Source organism: Xiphophorus couchianus, chromosome 4 (assembly GCF_001444195.1).
Source record: "Xiphophorus couchianus chromosome 4, X_couchianus-1.0, whole genome shotgun sequence".
In the NCBI taxonomy this organism is placed as follows: domain Eukaryota; kingdom Metazoa; phylum Chordata; class Actinopteri; order Cyprinodontiformes; family Poeciliidae; genus Xiphophorus; species Xiphophorus couchianus.
Window position 1 is genome coordinate 24,274,777 of NC_040231.1, and position 25,955 is coordinate 24,300,731.

General features: G+C 40.6%; 1 protein-coding gene across 1 annotated transcript; it reads right to left on the minus strand.

Annotated features, from left to right (window-relative positions):
• Positions 1-1,839: 1,839 nt before the first annotated feature.
• tnfaip8l3 (tumor necrosis factor, alpha-induced protein 8-like 3) lies at positions 1,840-25,924 on the minus strand. Its single transcript, XM_028015127.1, has 2 exons — positions 25,461-25,924; positions 1,840-2,939 (listed from the first exon to the last, which is right to left on the minus strand). Exons 1-2 carry the CDS (start codon positions 25,504-25,506, stop codon positions 2,377-2,379), a joined length of 609 nt encoding a protein of 202 aa, XP_027870928.1. The 5' UTR covers positions 25,507-25,924; the 3' UTR covers positions 1,840-2,376.
• Positions 25,925-25,955: the final 31 nt, after the last annotated feature.

A 25,955-nucleotide genomic window follows, 5' to 3' on the forward strand; every position in this document is an offset into this window, starting at 1 on the left:
TAAATAAGCAGCCGACACCTCGTCAGAGCTGGTCTGTCTTGTGTATTCAAATAGTGTTTTGGCTTTCAAGGAAGAGGGAACTTTCAAAGCTGGAAACTACGAGCGATGTACGCCGATTTACTTTTTTCTGACGCAACACATTATTAGCTGCGTTATTTAATTGGTAGTCAAATCAAATCCTAAAATAATCCATCAGCTTTGAAAGTCAGCTTAGTGTGTCTATTGTTCAGCTGCTCCTTTTTGCATTTCTGTGTTATGCGTGTGTGGCTCTCCTTACCCTGATAGTGTTGTTACATTTAGCTCTGTGTGTCCACACTGATGGTCGGCTTTGTAACTCCATGCAAAACCAAGGATCTAGTTCCTCTCTATATGCAGCTTGAAAAATATGAAAATATGCTTTTCAATCCAGGCACCAAAAACTTTCACCAAGTTTGACATTTTCCTGAAAATGACTAATCTGTTATCTTATCACTGAAGTCATAGTTTGGAGAGTCTGCAAATTATTAAAATGATCTAATTGTATGAAAGTCCAAGTCAGGGGAACTGACTGATGGCTGAACTGTAGGACTTATTGTATGTTTCAAAAAAATTAGAATTGATGGTTGCAAAATTATGACTTGGGAATCCTTTTCCTTAAATAGAAGGTGGATGATTTTTTTTTGTTGTTCTAATAGCCTGATTTCACCCAAAACTTCCAGTTTCCTACTAGAAAGATGAAGCGAAATTTTATTTTTCAGCATCACAGTTAGTCCAAGCATCACTAAATGTTATGTCTTGTGAAGTCCAAGCAAAGGTTCAGAACTAAATCTGCCTGAAAGAAGACTCCACAATCTGATAGATCCAATGCAATGTAGCAAGTTTGAGGGGAATGTTGAGATGTGTTAGGGGAGACTGGGATTAGAGGGGACAGTGGGATTAGAGGGGACAGTGGGATTAGAGGGGACAGTGGGATTAGAGGGGACAGTGGGATTAGAGGGGACAGTGGGATTAGAGGGGACAGTGGGATTAGAGGGGACAGTTACATCAAACCAACTTTGGTTACTAACTTGTATTTCTGCATATATTTCAGAATATTGTGCATTCCTTCAAACAGAACAAGTGTAAATATAACTATTTTAAAAATACAGCATGTCCAAAAAAGTTGTCATGACTTAACACTCTCCTGTCAAAAGGCTCATCTCATCCCAAATCTAACATTTTGACTTTATTTGCTAAAGTCCTTTCATGCTAGGTTTCTGTTGTAGCTCAAAGATACCACAACTGATGTATAAATCAGATTTTAAAATATTAATAATGACCTTAAACATAATTCTTATGAAACATATGGTAGACTATATTCACTTTCACTGACGAAAAGTTTTTTTTCCTTTTACAAATAAAAATCTAGCCACTTTACCCTTGTGGTTCTTACCTTCACAGACTCCATGAAATGATGCCTTCCTCCTAACTATTTGGTCACATGATGAATATTTTTGATTGTTTCCTAGCAGCAAGGCGTGACTCAACTCACCCTTTGGCTGAGTTTACCCCAGTGAAAGGAAGCAGGAATGCTTAAAGTGACCCAAATGCCGATTCAATAACATTTCCAGCTGAAGGGTTTGTACTTTTGTGCAGCCAAGTTATTGAAGCATTTTTTTTCCCACAATAAACGTTGAATAGCGTATGAAAATAGTTTTGAAATCATTAATTGGATCCTCTAAATCTACTTCAGGGACACGAGTGTGAATGTGTTTGCATGGTTTTGTGTCTCTCTGTTGCTCTGTGATGCTGGTGACCCACTGACCTCTTGAGATGGACACCCACCCTCTCCCTCTTGGATGAATGGATGTCTGTGCAGTACTGATTTAAAGAAATCTTTAATAAAAGACAAGTGTTATCACCCTTTTTGAGAAGATTGACATGGACTCATAACAAACATACCATGACACAGTACGCAACGCTACACAAGCAAATCGCATACTTTTGAACACACTCAAAACACACAGAGACTGATTACTACCACTGATTATCTTCCATATCCAAACACTCTACTACAGTATTATAATTTTTTTTTTGGCTGTTGGTACAGTACAACTTTAGCACACAAAGGGAATGTATAATGTGTATATTGTGAAACAGTGTGTCCTGGTTTGCAGAAATGATCCACTGAGTGAAGAGACAGTCTAAATGGGGGGGGAAAAAAGAAATCCCTCACTGACCCACAGCAGCAGGATGTTACAACAACCTCCATGGAAATGGATGGGGAAGAAACAGGAAGACAAGAGACATAAGGAAGAGGCAGGGTGTTTGCTGTCAGGAGTGGCAGGTGAAATGGGAGGCAGGAGACACTGGCAGGGAAAGGAGCGAGTAGAGAAGGAGCAGTAGAGGTGTGAGAGGTTAAAGCGTTCCTTCATCTAGCAGTTTGTTGATGCCATTGCAGATCTTCCTTAGAGAGAGTCTGTACTCCTCTCCGTCCCCGTACAGCTCCGCCAGGAAATCCCCGTTGGCAAAATGGTTGAAAACATGATCAATGCGTGCGTGTGAGCGCGCGGTCAGGTGCCCCTCCACCAGGGTGTGAAGCAGGTCCCTGCACTCCAGCAGGAGCTCCGCCAGGATATTCCTGTCGAAGGTATATTCCACCTCGTAAAACGACACCGCCGTCATGGCCGCCTGGTTCATCTTCTTCTTGAAGCGCTCCACGGTGTCCAGCTCGTCGGGACTGAACTGGTGGTTGCGGTACAAGATGCCAATCTTCAGGGCAATCTTGATCACATCCTTGATGATCTTGTGCGCTTCTTTCTTGCTCTTGGTGAACTCCCGGGTCGCTTTGTAAAGCTCGTCCAGGATCTCACTGCTGGTGTCGTCTGTAAGCATGTTGGCCACCGCCATGGTCGCCATCTTGCTCAGGATCTTCTTTTGGGCTTGCATGGCCAGGGAGCGAGAGTTAAAGCTCTCCTGTCCTGAAGGAAGACAAAGGCAACAGAGAGCAGGATGTGAGATGAGGAGGTAATTCAAAGTTTCACAGCAATATCAAAAAACAGCTGAAGATATTGGTGAAATATTGCTTTTCCAAAGCATGTGCTTTCATAATGCTAACCGGTCATTTATCAGAGCTTGCCTTACAGGGTGCTTACTCCTTTTTACAGAGTACTGCATGGTGAGGCAACTTATTTGCACTTTGAAAATGACACATAATTACATGCTTACTTCAGATTACCAAAATAATTCACACTGTGTTTAAGGAGTACTTAAGGGATACTTTACTTTCCAAGAAAATTACATGTTTCTGTCACAGGCTGGCAAGTTACTTCCTGAGACTTTGTGAATACGTCCTTGGACCTGGATGGTAATCTTCCAGTCCTTCTAAGTTCATTTTCTGGAACATCAAGGATACTTCTGCAAAACCTATAGGTTCACAAAACTGCCAAGTATGTTTGCTCAAGCTCCAAGAAAGATTATCATATTTATTTCTTTATTTTATTTCCAGAAAAACCTGAAAATATGTGAGTATTCAAGAAAGAGACTTTCACGTTCTGGAGAGTACTCTTTATGTTAGTGGACTATAAATTGAGAAAAATACCCTGCAAGTCCTTTTAGCCAACCTGAATATTTCAGGTTACTGGTACAGGATGCATGTAAAGCAAACACCCTCTTGTCTCTGAAAGTGGTCATTTCCAAGCAGCACCTTGTAAGTTCTGGGAAAGTAAGTTGAATCTCCTAGGAAATTACTTTGTATTGCTAATTATCAAAAAGTACCAGAAACCAACAAGCTGTTTAAGAAAGCTGCCTGTAGGTTCTAGAAAGTACCTGGCAGTCTTGTCTTTTTCTTTTTATCTTGAGAACAGAGAGTCTTTGAAGTTTTATCGTGATGCTGTAAACAAAACACAGAGTGCATCCCTGTATGTGTTTATAGTATGAGCTTTGACTAATCTCTGTGGTGTTCAGTGTGTTTGCATAAACCAGCTGAAGTCCATCTGGATAAACTAGCTTTTGAAACTCTGTTGACCTTTTTTAAAAAAAAAAAAAACATTTCCAAACGTTTCTTTGACCTTACATTCATAACCCCCCAAAAGTATGCGCTATTTTATTTTAACGAAGCAAAGCAGATGTAAAACTATGTTCTCTGAATTTATTGTTGTGCATTTATGCAGCTGGATGCAGTTGAGGTAGTTTCAGTAAATATGGCAGCAAAATACAACCCATTCATGAACAACGGACAAAAGTCAGGTAAACATCTGTTTATGTCGCAGTGAATAAAGCTCATATGAAACAAAACAAATTAGAAACATGAGCACACAAAAGGAGGTGCAGCCTAATTCTGCAGCAGGGCGGCGGCCTCCCTGGAGCAGGCCGCCGCCTTTGGGAGGATTCGCTGTCGGCTCTGGATCACATCAAACAGCTGTCTTCTGATAGGAGTCTTTAAAAAGTCTGGAAAAATATCCCCCATTTGGATCCACAATTTGTCCTGTAGAGGAGAACATGAAAGGCTCTGTGTTCGGTTATCCAGCGGCAGGCTGGCACGTGTCTGTGTGAATGTGAGGAGCGGGGCTTTATTTAGGTGCCACCCAACTTCAAATTACACACCGGATAGCTTCCTTTATGATTAAAGGTGAGGAGAGAGGCTTCACTTTTCTCTCCTGCTCCACGGGCACATCACCAGCCTCCTCTTCCTCCTCCACATGTTCCTCTAAAGACAGGGAGAGGAGGAGGCCAAATTCAAGGAGCAACACGGGATTTGTTGTCGCTGCGTTTTGTTTCTACCAGATGGATATTTTAAATGTTTTAAATTCACATCCTCTGCTTGTTTGCTGTCGCAATACAAACACAGAGCAGAGGTTGAATGGAGCCCCTTTTCCCCCACATCAGGGAGAAACCTAATCCGTGGCATTTCACATGAATGTAGAGAAGTGACATTTCATCTGTTGGTCTGAAGCTAAATGACATTTCGTGAAATACAATTAGCCCACCATGACATTTAACAACAAATAAGGCAAATTCCTTTGTTTACAGTCGTTCACCGTCCGATCCGCTCCCCCAGCACCACCACAACGACGCCCCTCCCACTCCTTTGACAGATCTGGTGCTCTTAACCAAAAACATTAACTGGGCTAATGATGAACCCACATTTGGTGGCTGGGAGAGACATAAACCAGTTGTTGGATGCCTGCGTAGTGTTTTGAGTTCATGCCCCATTTCAGTGGCATCATGCCCCAGACTTTCAGTTTCCAGTGGTTATATTTTAGGTTGGCCGATCAAAGCTGCACGGTTTGTTCTGGGGAGAATCATTCATCCAGATGTTTGATCTGTTTGGACAACACCAGCAGAGATCTTCATTTAAATGAGTTTGCAATGTTGCTTGGTGGGTTTGAAGCTGCCACTCTGAAGTTGTCCTACCTTTAGGAGTTTTTAGACCATTTCTGAGAAATTTGATACCCAGGAATAAATATTTCTTTTCACATTTAAACAACATTTAATATGAATATGAGGGATGTGAGGAATAAAACTGATAGTTTCAGGGTTTTTACTTGATTCTGAGGGAGTTACACAGATTGGTGATGGATTTTCACATTTTTTTTTTCACTTTTTTTTCAGGAGAACTAGTAATTATTGCCATGTCGAATAATGCTTTAACACATTTCATCAAACTCTTAAGTGTTTTATGTTTAAATATTTCTGTGGCCATTTCATCTGCTCAGTTTTAAAAGGTAATTACCAAAACTCATTATATTTCAGCTATTTGTTTAATCACTACACCACAACAGCTATTTTTTCCAACTATGTCTTTATATGTATGTGCACCAAAAATACTTTTCAGCAGCTATCAAATCAGCCGAGAAATTAGATTTACCTGGTTCTTCGCTTCCTTTTCTGTAAAATCTAATTAAAAAAGACATAATTTCATTACAGAAATGATTCCAGCAGGACACCTTCAACACTTTTAAACAAATTACTGAAACTTTCTCCTTCTCACTGCTCTTCATGTAAGGAATAGTGACAGCGCAGCATGGGCTAAAAAATATATATCTACGTGAATATCACAACAAGTGCATGCTAGTTTCCATGATATTTGAATAGCAGCATCAGTGAGTGTAACTGGTTTTTATTAGTCAGATCTGTGCCGCTCATCAACAGGCTTTCTTTGTCACTGTCATTTCCCGTTTCTATCAAGCGGCTCTTTGTTCCAGCGAGCCTCTGATATTCAGAAACCCAAAAGGACGCACCGATAAAGGTGACATCCTGCTGACGTACCCCGTGGTTGCAGAGTTGCTCTGGATATGAAACTTACCAATTTGTGAAACCACTCGCTCTCTAAGTGCATTCATCTTTTGTTCATTAGAGAGATCCCTGATTATTACAATCAACACAGATTGAGATAATGACTGCAGAGAAAGTTTGTTTCTGTTTCTGCTTCTGCGAGGCTATAAACAGGCCTCTGACGAGGCGGGTGATTCAGAGTCTGGCTAAAGATACAGAGCGAACGAGGGTGGATGATTCCCGAAAGTGCACATGAAGACGCTGAGATGTCCAAGCTTTCTCTCACACACACACACACACACGCCCCCACACACACACACTCGCATACAGCCTGTCACCCAGAGGCTGTGATGAACGACATGCATGAACCAGAGTGTCAGAAGGAGTTAGAGAAGAGTCCAAGCTGTCAGGAGAGAAAACTGTCCGCCCTGTTCCTCGTCCTCATCCCTCTCCTGTACTGTCTCTGCTACCTGCTCGTTATTTTTACTGCCTCGCTTGTCCTGAAGTGTTAAAATAAAGTAGGCGCTCTATGTGGCATGTGGGAATACGCTGCTGGGAAACAAACCGCTGATATTGGGGCCGTTGCACAAGCGTTGGCCCCATCAAAGCGGTTACACACGAGTGCTGTGGGAGTTTGTGAAGTTTGCTTTAACATGAGGATTAGCAAGGTGCTTGCTGTTCTCTGCCCGTGGCTGTTGACCAGACAGTCTCTCTTTGTCCCGCCTGATGTTTTTAGAGGCCTGAGTCAACATTTTCTGCTGCGTTGCATCAGAACATGCATCCAGTGTGGAACCTGGAGAATAGCCAAGCCAGCTCTGCTAAAGGTGTCTTTTGGCAGAAAGCGTCCAACTGGACGGCTCATTTCCATGTTGGCCAGAAACACTCGCAGTGTATCAAAAAGAGGGTCTTAGATTTGTCATGAATGATGAGGTCCAGGATGCGACTGAGATTAGATGTTGAGCTTACTGCCAAGAAAAAATGATCCATGTGTGAGGCAACAGCAGCATGTTTAAACAAGCCTACGCATTTTTTATGTTTAGTAGGAAAGATAAATAATTGAAAGTTTTTGTGGATGGAGTAGTTTTTATTTTTATCGAATAAGTAATGCAATGTTCTCATTTGAGCCCTTGTGCGCAGCAACTCGAACAAAAAAAAAAAAAAACACTTCTCCTGTTTCCCCCAAACTGAGCAGAAAATACTGCAGGTATACAGAGAAGCTCACAAATCCATTTTCCAAAAACAAGTCAGGTCTCATTTCTCTGATGACTTAGATAAACATTCTCTCACTGGATGCATGCCATCTTGTCTGTCTTTAGCAATTTATTGCTATGGGGCACAAATTAAAATCGTGCAATTGTACAGCGGTCTTTTAATTTGTGTAGATGTGACTTGTTAAATCACTAAGGAATAAAGAAAAGCTGTGACCCTGCAACAATAAACGGGTAAAGATGATGGATGGATGGTGTAAGAAATTATATTTAGCCCATTAGAAACGTAAATAAACATTTATGTAGAAAGTAAAATGGCAACAATGAGATGACATTTGTTCTACGGAGAATCTGTAAATGTATTTGTAATAACATACAGTAGCTGGCACTTTTTAGTCAGTGTGTTCAAATTGGCCGGATGTTTAGAGTCGGAGCCTTTTCTTAAGAACGTTCTGTGTCGTAGGGTTTACAAGCTTATTTGAAAGCCTTGTGTATAAAGTACACAATAAGAGCAACTTATTACAAGTTACAAAATAAGTACAAAAAGTAGTGCGAGAATGAAAGCGTGTTGTTGTTGCAATGCACTGAACAGAAAGGGTTATTTCTGTTCAAGAAGTGACTCTGTTTAACTGACGCCAGCTGAGCAGCGAAAGAATGAAATGTCAAAGACACACTAAGCTTTGAAAAGACCTGAGTTAAGATATTTAAGAGTTAGGCTTGAGAGAAATCCATGAGCTCATGACTTTAAATCTACAACTAACATAATTAAATAGTTATGAGTTATTAATAAGCCACATCCAGGAACGTCCCATGGCTAATAAATCAAACGTACCATTTTAAGGGAAAATATGCAAACCACCTGTCAGAGCTGCTCTCTGTGGCTTATGCATAATGACTTGCCTCTATCGATTGATTAATGAGATAAAGATTAACTTTGACTCTCTCAGGAGTTGAATTCTGAGACTTGAATCACAATTTCCTAAGTGAAATAATGACTACTTCACATTTCTCTACATCAAAATTCCATATCTGAGCCATGGCTTTTCCTCATGTCGTTTTATTATTGGATTCAATCTTTCTATGATGAAAAGAATCGGCAAAGAATACATCAAATTTGTATTGAGTAAAAAGAAAAGGAATTAGAATTTTTTCTGGATTTTTTTAATTCAGAAAAAATTCTTCCAGAACAGGAACATTTAGTTTTTATTATTACTTAGAAACTCATTACTTTTACAAATTCGGAGCACATTTAGAAAGTCCAGAGAATACCTGCACTCATTTATCAACCCAGAACAGGGATTAAAACTTACAATCCAGAACAATTACCTCAGCAACTACTTTTTAGACTCCTATCCTCCCAACCCAGAAAAGGAATTAGACCAGAGGATACTTACTAACTTATACTTATCTACCAACCCTGAACAGGAGTATCTAGTTTATTTACTTTGGATCAACATTATTAGTTTTTTCTTCTTTTGCTTTTTTCTTTGGTTTGTTATTTTGTTTGTATTTCCTTTTAATTCCTGTAAAGCACTTTGTATGGCCTTGGTGCTGAAAATGTGCTATGTAAATAAAATTACCTTTTACCTTTAAAAAAATGAGGATCACTCAATTATTCATAAAAAAAAACAGCCTTAGCAAAGTTGATTTTGACACCTTATTAGATTTGAATGTGTTGCAAAAATAAACATCAAGTCAGTTACTGATCTGGACATTTTCTTTAGTAGACTGACCGCGATATGGAGCTCGGATCCCAAGGCTTATCTTGGTCTCATTCCAGAGTAACCAGAAGAGTGAGCCGTCAGCGGGGGCCGGTGGCTAACGCAGAGGAGCGCGGCTGGCCTTCACTGAGTCAAAGCCAGGGGGGAATTATCCGCCGGATCGCAGCAGAGCACACAAGTCTGACTGAGACGGCCCTGTAAGCCTGTGAATGCAAGTTATTTTGGGTGTGCTTTGCTTCATGCCTCAACGGCAGAAAGAAGCACGTTCAGGGCAGCTGAATATTTACAGCCGTCGTCATGAAGAGAATGAGTATCTGTCAGGATATCTGGAATATTTTAGGAACGGGTGGATGATGGCGTCTGGAGGGACGTAGGAGAAAATAGGGTTGGTCTCTGCACCTTGTGGCGGATTTGATGATATTTCTGTCACCGACGTAAAAAAGTGCCTGCTTTGCAAAATATTTTTACCTAATAATTGAGCATGCATGATTCGAATTAGTTGTCATGTAAATTAGAAAAAAAATATCTCCAGAAGCCCAACTCTGCTTAAAATACAACCTAACATGTCACAAGGATCGAAATGGGAGGCGTTGAATGGCTTATAATATAAAAAAACGCATCAATTTAATTAAAGCAGTTTAAATATGACACACGTGATCCCATGTTGAATAAACCATGGATCACATGAACAAAATACTTTATCACATGTGGAACATGGGAACCACATGTGAATTTCATGGTATTTTCTTTTAAGGGGAAAGTATCAGAAATCTTCATTAGTGCAAACAGCACAGTTTAGCATGGGATTAAATAAGGCTATCATTAGTTAAGTGCTGCTACATTTGAGTTACAGTCCTGGTTATAATGTAGAAGTGGTGCACATGTGAGAACTAAGGCCACCATTAAGAAAGTAAACTATCTGGATAGAACAGGGAGTGCTTTCATTTGGGAAAGCCAGATGTGTCTTTTTAACGATGCTAGCCGAGCAACAACAACAAACCTGATGGAGACGCGTTAATATTTTTACTGACTGTCAGAACAACGGTGAACATATGAGCAATTAATCGCCTGCATTCTGAAAAAAAAGTTCCCGGGTAATAAATCAAACGCACCCTCACATAGAAGACTCAGCACTGCTCTGTCAGACATGTGGTCTGTGGCTTACAAATGGTTTACCTTCACCGCTAATTATGGGTGATGGTCTGTAAACCACAGCCTCACATTCTGACTCCAATCTGAAGACTTTGTTTTTGGTACTTAAGTGTAACTCAAGTCCAACTCTGAGACGTGTCGTTCTCTGCCACGCAACGATAAGCAACAAGTATGTCTCGGACAAAAAGGCAGATGAAAATAGTGAAGAAGAAGGAAAGTTGAAGTTTGACTGCGGTCACCAAAATGACAAAATCTGCATCTGCAATTGTCATCTAAAGTCGGCTTTACCACTATAATAAATTGATTTATATTATATAGACTTATTTTTTTCTTTTTGTTGGTTCCCTCACAGTAATGTGGGTCCAGTTCCATCTGGGGGCTTTCTGTGAGGAGTCTCCATAATCTCCCAATGATTTGTGTGGGTTTTCTCTGAGGACTCGGGTTTCCTCCTACAGTCCAAAACAAGCGTATTTGGTGAAAAGGAGATTCTAAATTGCCCTGAGTTGAGGGCGTGTGGCAATTGCCGGTTTCTCTTGTGTCTGTTCCGTGTCCCGTTCTGGTGACCTGTCCAGGTTGGGCCCCAACTCAACCTTACAATCATAAGGTCGACATGGACAAACTCGTTTTGCCCCATTAAAAGGACTACTGTTCCTAGACGGCGACATTGAAAAAGAAAAATATGAGTAATGCAAACACAGATTCATACACTCAAAACCTGTTTGAGGTTGTTGCTGATAACATGTGTCGAGTATGAACACAATGTGGTACCAGGACAGGTGCAAAACACTCATTTTCATCCAACACTGAACATTATTATCTGCGTACAGATAGAGACATAGGTCCATGGACATTCATTTCATATGGCTATACCTGTGGCTGCCATCAGCAGCAGTTTATACAGTTTGGGTTAATTTCAGGATTCTAAGTTGGTGTAGATAAGTTAAAGTGATGTAAAATACTTATATTTATTACAAAGTGTGCAAATGGTTCCGAAGCGGAACCAATGTTTAATGTGTTGTTTCGTTCCGGCACATTTTATAGTGACACGCAACACTCTGTGTAAGGCAGCATGCTTCTTTTTTGCTGTTAGTTGATGGAGAGGTTTCGGTGAGGCATTAAGGCTCGTGTAGCTGATTGCAAGAAGACGTTACACGGAGTTTTTTGTATTAACCCTTTCAGGTTGAAGCGGCCAATGAGGTACGCATTTTTTTGTATTTTAATTTGTGTCTAATAGTTGTCTATTCTCTAAGTGAACGTGTTTCTGTAAATACGTATTTTGTGTTTGTACAGTTCTCACGGCATAGTTATTAAACGCCAGTAACAACGAAGAACGCCTTGTGTCCGTTTTCTGCTTGGAGGGAGTTACAATACCTAAAATTATTTACTTTTCCTCACAATAGCTTTGCACTTATTGCTCTTTCCAAAAATTGTTACTTCAAACAGCCAAACAATAAAGGCTGCTGACAGACGGCCTGTTTTTGCAGGAAGGAAGAAGAGTACTCGTTTGACGGCAACAAACAACAACAAAAAAAAGCTGTTGATTTCTGCAACACTTCTCCAAAACCCATTTATTGCCATCAAAAGTTTTGGCTGGTCATTTTCTTTCCATCTGCAACCCATTTTCCATTCACAGGCAGCCCTGTTTTGTGAATGCGCGGCTCTAAAGCGAGTGGATACCAGGGCACACTTTGAACCCCGTAGAGGCTGATTCGGCTATAATTTCTCCAGACAATTTTTTCCGTTTCTTGCAATTTCCTTAATTTCCTGTGGGCCTCCAGGTGTGTCATAAAGTCGACCTTTAGAATTTACGTTTCACATACAAGTAAGAAACTCGTGTTTGGACCGCGATTTAAAAAAAAAAAAAAGGCTATTATTTGTGAAGTTTACATACACAGAGCACAAATACAACTTCAACAAGTCATGAAAGCCAACAGGGGAAAGAGCTCCTCACAGAACAGGAGTGAGCAGGGCTGACAGCTGAACTTCCTCCTGCATTGCCTTGGCTCTCTGGTTTGCCTTTGGTTGAATATAAGGAGCTGCAGCAGAGCCTCTCTGACTGGATTTACAAGGCTTGAGCACAACAATGGAGTGGGTCACTCGGCAAGACTTAAACGGGGGTTTAATAGCTTGCTGGGAAAAGTGCTAAACAGGCCTGAGAGGCCAGTGGATTTAGGAAGGGAGCAGAGGAGGCGGCCTGTGCCAGCTGGTAGCACTGGAGGAAAGGCTTTTATTTTTGGGTCCAAGACTCAAGAGCTTCACTCTTCTTCTGCCTTTTCTGGGGAACACAAATAGATGGCAAACACTGTAAATTATATACCGACTTTCATATGTGATGGGGAAGGGGGAAAATAAAACACCAGATGAAATGCAGTGTCTTGTAGTCATTTTTGTCTTCTCACTTTGGATCTGCACCATGAAAATGTATTTTTGACTCCCACAACACGACACGGATGACTCAGACATGCCGCCCCTGCACAATCGCAGTCTGTTATATTGCATGTGTGTGTTTGTTTCTGGATGGAAGTAAGTGATTGCAATTGAGAAAGATGTAACATCAAACAGCAGAAGGACCACAGGGACAATGTAGCGTTGCAGCACGTGTTCTTCAACGATGCGTAGTCTGACCACGCGGCAGTCTGCAAAGGCCAGGCCTGAGCTGGAAGATGTCATTAACAGCTGCTCAAGATGAAGGGGAGCAGTCGGAGCTTCAAGGTTAATAAATAACTCGGTTTGAATATCTCGATGACTGGTACCTGAATGAAGTGGGGTCATGGACTTTCAAGTCAGCAGCTTTATAGATGTAGATCATTTAGAGTTTCTTGCTGAAGCAGGAACGTGAAGGCGGAAGACGCCTCAGTGGGTTTAAAACCTTAGGAGTCACTTTCTCACACAAAAAGACAAAGTGATGCTTTTTTTTTTTGCTGTGTTTTACTTTTATGCAGGTGATACTCTCTCTGCTTAGCCTACTTTTTATTTGTGGAAACTGTAGGAGGCAAAAAATAAAATGCAGCGATTACACAATGAAAACATCAGTAACTTGAGGACAAAGAACAGAAATGAACGAGACAGTAAGTGAATAAAATTGCTCATATTTATGCTTAAAGTAATTTTGTCACAGTATGTAACATTTACATGACTTAAATCTGATGGCGAATCGGTGGAGGATGCTAAAGATTAGGGTGATGGCAAGGAGCCCTTCCATCCTTAATAACTTACAGATCACCTTTAAAAGTAAACATGTAAAAACCTGCTGAGCAATTATAAAACGTCTGATCAGTTTGGTGTCAAAAAATGTTTTTCTATTGATTAGAATTAAGGTATCAATAATTCTCGACATGCCTTTTTCTAATACAGTGTGAATAAAAGGACAAATTATTATTTTTTCAATTAATATCTATTTTACATGGTTTTGACTGTCTGGCTAATAGTTTTGAATCAAGGTGCTGGCAAAAGATGATGGTGCTTTTTAATCTCTAATGTGCATTTTAAACCACTGAAATTGTGAATACGTTTCCTATAGTTTTTGCAAACAACTTGCATACTCAGTTATTTGACAGCGATGCGGTTTGTTCTCAGAACCAAATTCTCTGGCGCAGAAATGCCAAAAAAAAGTTACAACGGTGACGTCTTCACTCACTTTTGGCAGAATTTGAGAAGTGAATAAGTTTCATTTCCTTCTTCCATTAAAATGTAGTGATAAAAATTACTTTTCAAAACAAGCTTGATATTTTAATTGCATGGGTCAGCTGCAAAAAAAAAAAAAAACACATTGCCTCAGGCGTTGTTGAACAAGATCTGCTGATATCTTTGTTACAGGCTTGTTTATGTAGAGCTGAAACCTTAAGGCCGTGTTTGGAGCGGCTGCAAATACGACGCATTTCTAAAATCTGACATCTAGAATGTCTGGAGCAGCAGAAGGAACAAACTGTCCCTTCTGCTGTTTTCACATCTAGACTCCAATTTCATCTCCGCAAAAGACGATGTTTCAGCAACACAGTGTCTCTAGATGTTCAGAAAAACAGAGGAAAAGCAACATGTTGTAAGTTGCTGAGCCTTTACCCAGTGCTAGAACTGCTTCGACACATGAGGGCATTGATTTTACAGATGTTGGAATTACCAACGAAGGTTGGTTGCGCTGAAAAATTCACTTATATGATGATGGGAGTTGAACACATTCGTCTAAAACAGAGGTGCCCAAAGTGGGTCCTCGGGGGCCGGCATCCTGCATGGTTTAGTTCTCTCCCTGGTGGTAGCAACAACCTTTTCAGCATGTCAATGCTCTTCTTAGGTCATCTAAGGAGCCATCATTTCATCCAGGTGTGTTAAACCAGGGAGAGAACTAAAACATGCAGGATGCCGGACCTCCAGGACCAGCTTTAGGCACCACTGGTCTCAGCCTTCCTGCTGCTTTTTAGTTGTTGGCTGGAATTTGGAAAATGTAAACTTCATCCTCAGTTGTCCTCGTATTTAACGAAAAATGAGTTGTTAAGAAACTCACAGTCATCTCGTCGTCATTTGGGAGTTCTCAAATTACTTCAAAGCACATCAGGGTTTCTGTATGGAAACGTCTAAAATTTACAGTAATCTCAGTCAGCATCATTATATCCTTTCTGATGACAATTATTCTGTTCTCTACCGATCAGCCAAAATGCTGCCACAAGAACAATTTAAAAGTGGTACAAGAGTTGTCAGCCAGAGCCACAGACCTAAGAAGCTTGTAGATGAATGCACCTGTAACAGACAAGTCTCGCACTATAAGACAAGGTTTGAAAGAATAGCTCTATTTGTCTAGGGAATGGTCTAAATGTCTCTTCTGTGAGGAACAGACCGGCGGTGAAGTCACTTAGGAACTTCTCTGAATCAGGAAGGACACAGAGCAGATTGCCTTTGGCCACCGCTCAGCCTTATTCAATGCTTCATACCTCATCTCGTTCTTTGTCTCTCAGTTTTAATGGCCATGTCCCTAAAGAGCTGAGCCTGAGAGACGAGGCGAAAGGAGGAAGAGGCAATAGACGTTTGATTGATTAATGTGCCAAAGGCCTGATGCGTCCGCGAGAGGAGCGAGAGAGGGAATGAGAGACGCCGCGGCGATTAGAGCTGCACCTTTCTTTTTGTGAATGCAAGAGAAGCTGATGACGTCAACAAGTGGTATCCAGGACATCCGGAGAGGGCACAAGTACTGGACCGCAGGGCCCTGAGAGAATGCGACACTCTGACCCTGTGCAGCTGATGTCTTCGGCAGATGTAGTTCCCTCCTGTGCGCTATTGTTCGCCTAGCGAACGGAGTCAGGCCAACAATTAGCTGGTTAGCTGGGCCTGTGAACTGGCTGGAGGCGAGGCCGCTTCTCAGTTTCCCTCCTCTGGGAGCGTCTCTGGAAAACTACTCCTGTTATGTGGGTGTTGGTGGAAGCCAAAAATACTCGAGGCTTCCAAATGAGAAAATGACAGATTTCCTTCTGTGCAACGTCAACTTCCGCCACACATTTTTCTTCCTTTCTTTCTTGCTTCTTTTCTTTCCATCTTTGTTTTTTTCCTTCCTTCCTTCGCTACATTTGCTGTTTGGATTGCAGACACGCAACGATTTGGATATGCAGCTGAGCAAAGAACCAAGCCGCAGCGCTTCCCCAGAATTTATTTGATTCATAAAAGAGCTCCTCTCTATTTATAGAAAGACGGTCACCAGTGTGTGTCTGTTTGTGCGACAGAGAGAGTCATAATGACAGACCGTGAAACCAGAGCAAAATAAAATACAGAAGATGATAATAAAGTCAAAACGGTCTTGCGGCCCCCCGAGTCCCGAACTCAAAGTTTCTTCTGTGTTTTTCATCCGAATGAAGGAAGCTGCGCGTTTTATTGAGAAAAAGAAAAATGTGGGAAAATGAGCGAAGCGGGCAGTATGTACGTTTTAATTTCACAGCTTTCAGTCAAGAAGTTGATAGAAGCTATCCCGTGAAAGTGGGAGAAAAGAAAGGGAAGACATTTGGGAAGAATTTTCTAACTTCGCTGTCATTAAAGGGAATGAATGCAACCAAAGACTTCTTAATTTTCTAAATTTTTGCAAGATATTGTGACGGGATCCTAGAGAGAACAAAGAAGGTGTTGATGTAAGAGACAGGATGTCCATATTTAGACTGTCTATGTCTGTTACTTCAGAGACAAACCTGCACCTGAAACACTGTCGCCAACATCCATCTGCAGCTGCATGAGGAGCTGGCTGTAGTGTCTTTCTTTGTCTGTCTCTCCCTCTCTGTCCATTTCCTACCACATCCACAATGCAGAGTGGCAAAGAAGCAAGCATTTTTCAAAATTTTTATTTATTTAATTTTTTATGGACCCCTTAGTAAGCCTCTCCTTCAGCGACCCGTGGCCAAGTCTCTGTGGCAACTCATCGTTCCACAGAGTTGTGCACACGAACAACACGCCAGGGTTCACAGATGCAACAAGCACCGACATCTTTCCTCAGACCTTCCTCTTCCTGGTTTGTTTGAGTTTTAACTGGGTTTTTACACGAATGAGAAATGCTGCCTCGACCACTGACTGATTTATACGTCGCCCCATAACCGTCTCTCCAACAAGAAAGATGTTTCCAGGATTCTTGACCTATAATCTGTGCCGTTTGATGCCACATGTTTATTTAAAGACAAACAGGACAGTAGCAAACAGATTGAAGTAATCCCCAAAGCACACCCAGTTACAAATGTTAAGAAGGCAAAGGTTAACCCAGAAATGGGGCAGGGCTTCAGCTGCCTGTGCGCCTAAATTAAAAGGTTGCTCTCGCTTTGATTGGAGTCATAAAATTGGAAATGCTGTGAGCTTTGGCCTTTAAGGAGCTCAGCCTGCTTGACACGGCGTAGTGTAAAAGCCAAAGCTCTCTACACCCAACTTTTACCCCTAACTAATGACCAGGAAATAACTGTGGTTTGCTCACACTCACATAAATACCCAGATGCACATTTCTGCTTTTGTGTTCTGACTGCGTTCTTTCTTCTAATGCTTTTTTTTGTTGCTCTGACCTAAGCCTAATTATTGCAAGAGTTAATCTAATTCCTGGCCCCCATGTGGGGAACTTTTTTGATAAAGTGTTCAGAACTCCCAGGAACAAAGCGCTTTCATTTGACGTACTGCTGAACTGGTTGTTCATAGTTATTCCACTTTTTCCCGCCACAGCCTTAAAAATGCTACAATCAGCACACTTCGCCTCAGCTGTGCCAGAGCGAAGTGTGAAAAGCTGTGCGTACAACTAGCCTCCTCCCTCACCTTGTTTCCTGAAACACACTTTAGCTCCTTCTGCGGAGAGCAATTTCAGCTTAATACCATCTGGATATGCTGTAGTACGCGTGTATTTTAGGAAAAGGTAGTGAAGACGAAACCCAGATGGCGGTGCCTTTCCACAAACACGTCACCAAGCTGACACTGAAAGCTGAAGAGAACTATTTTTGAGCAACGTGAAAACATAAAGCATCACATCTCACACTTTTTGCATCAGAGCAAATGTTTAAGACAAGACGTCAGATGGAGCCCAACTCTCCATTGACACACACAGATCATAACACACACAATTTAATATCAGTTTTTAATAACAGCTCTGCCGTGGGAGGGGGGACTAATCCCTTCTCACAATGTCCCACTATCCCTATAAAATGCCACTGAATTATAGTGTCAGCAAATGCATCTGCACACAAGGGGAAAATGTTCTAGCAGTGACCTGGGAGTTGTAGGAATAGTTTTCTGCAGCAGCGATTGGAAAACTTTCTCCTGAGTCGTCTTTTCCACTTACAGCTAAACTCCCTCCTTTCTTTCCTCTCCTCAGTTAGTGTTATATTTTTCCAGACCCAGCTCTTGGTGTCCTGAACCTGTGTGTAGGGTGTGTGTGTGTGTGTGTGTGTGTGCAGCTGGTTTTGTGCAGACTGCATCTGTGGGCCAGATTAAAGGCAGAGGAGGGGAGAGTCAGGGTTGCATGCGTTTGTGGCGATCAAGACTGGAGGGCTGAGAACAGAGTGTGGATGTTCATATATGTACGTGTTGCAGTGACTGCAGGCTGACTTAAGCTAGCTGCCTCTGTGTGCGAAACATTTGGCCAACAGGGCCATTACAAAGCAGACGCTGCGGTGTACATGGCATGTTTCGACAGAAATAGATTGATGGCAATAAATAGCGTAATACAGTGCTTCATAAAAGTGAACCCTTTAGTGTCACAACTATAAGGTTCAATGTATTTTTTGGGGGGATGAAGCAGCCTTCACTGTCCTGCAAAAGTGAACAACAACAATAAACGGTAAGGTTCACAAAAACCTTAATGTCAAACAACAACAACAACAACAATACTACTACGAATAATAATATAATGAACAAAAGTACGACAGAAAATACTGGACAGTTATTAGAAATAGGAATATCGGACTCGCCATCCAAGGGATGTGCTACTGATCACATAATGTGCATTATGTGTGTTGAAAAAAACAAGATACAAACTATTTACAATGGACTGTATCAGTGCAGAAACACAGATGTGCAATAACAATGGAAATATTGTTTAAAAATGAGTAATAACAGAGTAGATGATGTACAAATGCCAACATAGATGTATAAAATACAAAATTAAATGTAAATACGTATTGATTTTGTTGGGTGCAACCCACTTCTGACATTCTGTATTCAAAACAACCTTGTGAGGTTCAGGCGAAAGTCGCTTAATAAGTGACTCCATATCCAGCAGCTGCTGGGAGGAAGGATCTGCGGCTACGCTCCTTTGTGTTTTTAAAATGTGGCAGTCGTCTCTCACTGAAGGAGTGTGCGATGTGATAGGCCAACAAAACAAATGCATGGTTACAAAGTAGAAGAAAGTTTTACAGATTATCTAGTGGATTTATGTCTAAAATAAGTCTAGAACATTGTGAGAGTTAAACCCATTTCACCCCAATCTATTTTTTTCACAGCTTCTAACAAATGTATTTTATAAATGCTCTGTTTTAATCTCGTCTCTGCTAAAGAAATGGACCTCCATAGCATGATGCTGCCACCACTGTGTTATGCTACTAATATGTTTTTTGTTGCATTTGGTAAGATTAAGTTACACACTGAATTTCACTACAAAAATCTGTTTTTTTCTTCTTCTTCTTCACTCATCATGCAGTGAACGAGGTGGGTTCATTATTAACAAGTCAACATGTAAAAGTAACTGATACGTGTATTTAAAATCATGGGCAACCAGAGACAAATAGGCTAAATGCAAACGTCAACTTTTGTGATTTTTATTTTTAGAAAATGAGAAGACCGCACGTCCTTTTCCTTCCACTTTAACTCATTGCTGAGCGTGTTGACCAGTCACAGAGAATCCAGTTAAACGTTTGTGGTTGTCATGTGACAAAATGTGGCAAAGTTCAAGCGGTATGACTCGTTTCTGGTAAAGCTGCTGTTTGTGGGTCTGTAAACATGTGAGAGTTGAAAATTAAACTTTAGCTGCACCATCAGAAACATCTGCTGGTACGAGTTTGCGTAATAATAGATCTGTGATCTATTATTACAGCAGCCAAGCTTTTCATCAACACCATCTTCCCTGGAAAAATGGGCAGAAAAACAAAACGCTGGAAATAGTTCTGCAGATGGCTGATTGGGGTTCGGTGTTAAGAGTCGCATTACCATGATGACTCAACCAAAACTTCTCCGTGGGTTGATTATTCACTCTCCACCAACATGATATAACAACTCCAGAGGCATACAAACCGGACATTAGAGATATCTGGTAGATCAGTGAATTGCAGCGTCTAGTCTGCGTGGGCTTCAGACCAACAGGAGATCAGACTGTGACCGTATAATGAAAAGAAAGAGTTATCAATGGATACTGATATAGACAGAGGCTTGATGAGTGATTATAATTAAGGGAAAGAAACCAGCTGGGATTGAGAAGAAATAAAAAACTGTAAGATTTTTGTAGTGAAATTCAGTGCTTGTGCTCTTCCTACACAGCACGCTGCCTTATTGGCACACTTTGAAACTCTTTTCTTTGTCTCGATTGTTATTAATTTAAGATTTAGTACTTTTTAAGTTTTGAAATTCAGACTTGTCTTTTAAAAACTTAAAATTCAACCAACCAACTCAAATGGGATAATATTCTAAGACTTGTACAAACATTTAAATGAAATCCAAAAGTAAATTTTAGCTACTATAACAATTCACTCCTAAAGACATTTCAGCTAAAAGTTGGGATGAGATAATAGTCAAACAATCATCTGCTTAACATGGACATCAAGCATCAAATGAGCTAAATGCTAATTGACGCACCAATTCTACACTCCTTACATGTTAAAAACATCTTGTAATGTTTCGATGCTAGTTTGAAACGTGAAGAACAACTTAACAACTATTTGCTATTTAGTTATTAAGTAATGTCAAACGTCTAGTAAATGAACAAAGGAGAGATCATACCCAATGCTAACAGTTTCTAATGCTAATTGTTTTTAATGCTAACAAGTTACTTGCTACAGTGAATGGTTTGGTAACATCTCATTGCAGAACATTGGTCAGCTGTAGAGTGAAGGATCCCATCAATAAAATTGGCATTTTTTAAGATATGTTTGTTTTTGTTTTTTTCCCAAACTGTGCTTGCTTTGCTCCAGAACGTACGATCATCTAGACTGGAAATAATCATCTGACTTTGTTTGCAGAGTGAACAACAAATTTCTGGATTAAAAAGAAACAACAAAAAAAACTCATTATTAAAAAAAACAAAAAATGTGGTGCTTTTAGCAATTCAATCCAATCATATCATTTATCTTAATTTCATTATCTTAAGACATAAAAGAACATGTATACAAGTATATATTTGTAACATTTTGTGCACCTCAGGTCCAAACGGATACAAACCATTAAAAGGACCATTAAGTAGAAATACCAGCAACTTTTGCTACATTGTGTCACTCAGCCATGTTTGACATCAAACCATTTCATGATGAGCTCCGACTTTCTTAACTTTGGACTTCAGGGGATTTTGTTGGCATTTTTCTGACTAGGAACTGTGAAAATCTGACTTAGAAGTACAAACAGGATGCACTATTATTATTATTTGTGCTCTAAATTACAGACAGAATAAAATTTTGGGGCCTTTTTAAAAAAAAAAACAACAATCAGTCAGATGTTAGATATTGAATAACTTAGCATGTTTTCATATTCACCATTAGCTCATGCTTCACTAGAAAGCTTTTGTTTTTCCATTAGCTTCAATTGAAATAAGTAAATGATGTGGTCTTTCTTTGTAAATGCCTAGAAAAATAACTGAATTTGCATCAGTACTTACTTCCTGCTGTGTCACTGCTTAGTATAAACACGTAAGTTGGAAAACAAAGCAGGAATCGCTGTCGTTTTTAAAAAATGCTGGACCCGATTCCCATAAGCTTCGAACCAGAATTTGGAAATATTTAATGCTGGCATTTGCATATGTACCTAAAAAAAAAAATTCTCTCCGTCTGAGCAACACGTGAAGGACTTGTCTGACTTTGAGATACAGTCTATCTGAAATAAATTAGATGAGAGAAAACGTTCACTTTATTTATAGACCATTTTGAACATATGGCAGCATTTACATTTGGCTTGGAAGCAGAAGCCTTGTAGCATACAAGCCTTTCCTTCTGTTCGTGTTTATGCTGCACAGGCGTCTCAGTAGACTTTAAGCTAGATTTGCATTTATCTGTATGACATGAATAGAGCATTTCAAGAATAAGGCCTGTGTTTTGATTTGCAATTTGGTGTGGTCTCGAAAAACAAAGATTTAAAAAAAAAAAAAAAATTCCCACACGGATTGAAAATCTCAGGTGTATTTTTTGATGGCTCAGATGATTTGGAACTAGTTCCAGCATGGTTTTATCTGCTTTATGAGCTGGGGGTGCACTGCAGCCAAACCAGCACTTTCTTGTGACAGAGGAAGTGGATCTGTGCCGTGCTGCTGGAACTCCCTAGCAGGTTTCATGTTGACATACAACAAAATGCGAAGAACACACGGTCGACTACCTTTATTTACAGTTTTGGCGTGCGTAGCCGCACCAGCTTCCCCCCTCAGGTGATTAGAACCGTATTTTCCTTTCGTCAGCAACAGCGCTGTCATGACTTCACCTTCCAAATGTTCTCCACAAACATCATAAAACTCTGCTGATGTTCTGTGTTTAAAACAACTGTGTGAGATTAAGGTAAAAGTAGCTTCATAAGTGGCTCAATGTCCAAGTGCAGTGAGTGCAGTATGACTTTTGTGAAATTCAGAGAAAGTAAACTGTGATCTATGGCTCCCGAGCAGAAAAGTGAGGGTGAAATAAACTCAACAAAGAAATGTTCCGCACACAGCAATTATCAGCAACTTGAGGCCAGAGCTGAAGGCTGACTGGTCACCTGAAACAAAATCCCTCGGTGTTTATGCAACTGACGCTGTGGAGCAGGGTATGCGCGCATCAAGCAGAGATCAATCACACATCGTCACTGGAAAAATCAAAAATGGTGGCAGTGTGTGAGAGTGAGAGAGATTCCAAATAAACCTGTTTCCAGAATACCATGGTTTCACTGCGGGATAAAGTGAGCCACACCACTGATAGCAACACAGGAGCAGGAACTGCAGCACAGCAACAAAACATGATGCTTTCTGAGAATGAGTCAGGCTCTCACTGACTCTCGATCTGCAAATATATCCGGCCTTCACAGTTCCTTTCAGCATGAGGAACAAAGCTAACTAACAAACGTTGTTCCTGTCAGATGCAGGGTTGGCTCCAGAAGGTTTTTAAAACCTGGGGAGTGAAGGTGACAAAAAATCTCCACGCTATTAAGCACTGAAAAATTATGCAAATTAAATTAATTGGAACTATCGTTTCATACATTCATACTAAAAATATGCTTGGCACAAAAAACAAAGGAAGTTTTTTGTTTTTTTGGTATTGTTGCCACAATGAATCTTGTCTAAGTAGGACTAAAACTAACAAGTATTTTAGTTATTGATTAATTTTCCGACTATTCTGACTATTAATCGATTAATTGAATGAGAAAAGTGACACTTTTTGTACATTTTTCATTGAAGCCTTTTCTATGCCATATTAGAAATACATTAAGATTCAAAAAACAAGTAATTCAGCTCATTTTTTAATCTTTTTATTGCCTAAAATGCAACAACATCGCATTCCTGGAGTATAAACTTGATTATTTGTAGCAAATGAAGCACTGGCAGCTAAAACTTAATTCTAACATCAACATGTGAAAAGTTCGGCCCTCTGTGGTTGAGTTGGCATCAATACAGGGCTGGTACGTTGATTGATTGTTTTTTTGTTTTGTTTTGTGGATTAACCAATTACTAATTGGATAGCAAAAGGTGCTTAATAAGATAATTTTATTTTGTTTTTTACAGAATTTGAACCAGGTGAAGCTAAAACTATGGCATTTGAGGAGTTTTGGACAAAACATATTCACAAACAAAGGTTGTTATTATTTTAAATACTATATATTAAAATAAAATGTATATATTTTTTTGCACAGTTTTGAGCTAATTCCTGCTTTGAGTGTGTTGTTCTTTCAGCAAATGACCATTTTTGGGTTTATTTATAAACAGTATACTCCAGCTAATGATTAATCTAGCACTAAATTAGTTAGTTCAATACTGATTAATCACAATTAATCCGATTAATCGTTTTAGCTCCAAGGCTACTAAGTCATATTCCACAGGAAAGCCTGTTGATTTTCCCCTTTGTGGATTATTCATTCATACACATGGAGTTTCTTGGTGCTCCTCCACATGCTGGCCAGCAGCCTGATCAGACACTGCTGCAGGGTAGCAGTGTCTGATCAACCAGTAATTGTGACCAGACAGCTAATATGGTTTTGTTGGCATCTCTGTCACCAACAGCACGCCCAAGCTGATCACTTGGTATACACAATCGCATCGTGTTCAATACGATTGAGGTCAGGAAGTGCAGGCTGGCTATGCTAGCTCCTTCACTCTACCCTACGCTGCTCTGTAGGGTTAGCAAACACTAGTAGTAATGATGTGGGATTGCCTTTGGTTGCAGAATTTATTTTCTCCATTGCCTCCAATGACAATAAGCCTTCTTCATCTATCCTCATCATACATTTTGTTGTGCATTGGTAGATTGAATTTAACACATTTCTTTAGGGCGCAACCCACAAACTCATCCATGAACGTTGTGATTTTCCGTGCTCATCTTGTATTATTACTCTCTTCTTATGATCTGAATAAAGCTGTAATAAAGCCTCTTACATTCAGGTTCCCTTCTCCTTTCAAATGGACCAATTGGAAAGACAGACAAATGTCCAGATGGACAGACAGATGGTTCATCCGGGCATAATTAATACAGAAAGCTCCATGTTGTCCATGGAAAAGGCCACATCGACATGATTAAGGAATGAATGAAAGAAGGAAATCATTAGACAGCTAAGGCTTCTTTCCTAGCAGAGCTGAGCAACAGCCTTGTCTGGCTGCATGCACACAAACAGGAGAGAAGCACCTCACTTGTTGAAGATGTCAAGTCCTGCAATTTAACTCAAAATGTGTTAAATTGGCTTCATCCCGCCCTTCCCCCCTTCTTGCTTTAAATTCTATAAAGATCCACAATCCAGATAACTGCCCGCAGTAAAACCCTGCCTGAGTGTTTAATGTGTAACTCTCCTCATTATTGCGGTAAACTTTTGCCCTGTGCGCTCACACCGTAAACTTTCCTCCTTTTTATGAAACAACATTTGTGGATCCACTGGAAAAGCCTTTCATCCTCTCTCGCACCCTGCGATGCATCAGGAGGATCGGGGCGTTCGGGGAGCCTGCAGTCTCTCTCTCTCTCTGGGTGCATGTGTTGATGAACAAACCGGCTGCACGTGTCAGAGCTTGCCTGTTCCTGGTGGTGACTGAGGCAGCTTTCATGCAGACACTCGGTGACGCTGTGCCTGCCACCGGCATCAAAGCACATCTTCTCTCCAACATCAGGAAAATGTCAAATGGTTTGGTTGCTTTGGGAATACATCGCTGGTTCAGAGGAAGTTTGGGAGTCTGACGATGTGTTTAAAGCTGATGATGAACTTTTTGAATCTTTGTAAAACGCTACAAAAGATGAGTGTGTGTAACTGTAAGTGTTGCCTGCATGGCGGTAAAATGACTCCTGGGGCTTACCTGCTGAGATGTCTCCGTCACTTTGCTCTCCAGAGTCTGAATCCATCTTCCCCTTTAGGACAAGCGGAGGCTGCAGAAACTCTTTTAGTCCTCTCCCGTCCTTTGTCTCTTTCCTTCTCAGAGAAGAGTGCGATTCTTAACCGAGTGGGAAAAAAGGAGACATGAAAAAAAAAAAAAAACTTCTGGTGTTTTATTCTCTCCCTCTTAACGAGCTCAGCTTTCTCCCTCTGCCTGGATCTTTGTAGTTGTGAGAGGAAAGCTGGTGGTTTGCTGAGCTGTCTGTCCTCTTGGGTTTTGTTGCGCTCCCTCACTTTCCCTCTTTACTTCTCCATCTCATCTACTTTCCCGTCTCTGGTGCTCCCTCCCCTTCGCTTACTCTCAGTCCGTCCCCCTCTGCGTTTCTCCCTGCCTTTTTCCTGCCACTCTGTCCCTCCTCCTCCTCATTGCTGTGACACTCTTCTCCCTCTACTCAAACTGGTTTTTTTCCCCCTTTAC

Coding starts and splice junctions, on each gene's coding strand:
- tnfaip8l3 (XM_028015127.1), bottom strand. CDS start 25,506: ATGGATTCAGACTCTGGAGAGCAAAGTGACGGAGACATCTCAGCAG. Junction 2,940..25,460: donor TGACGGAGACATCTCAGCAG/GTAAGCCCCAGG, acceptor GTCTTCCTTCAG/GACAGGAGAGCTTTAACTCT.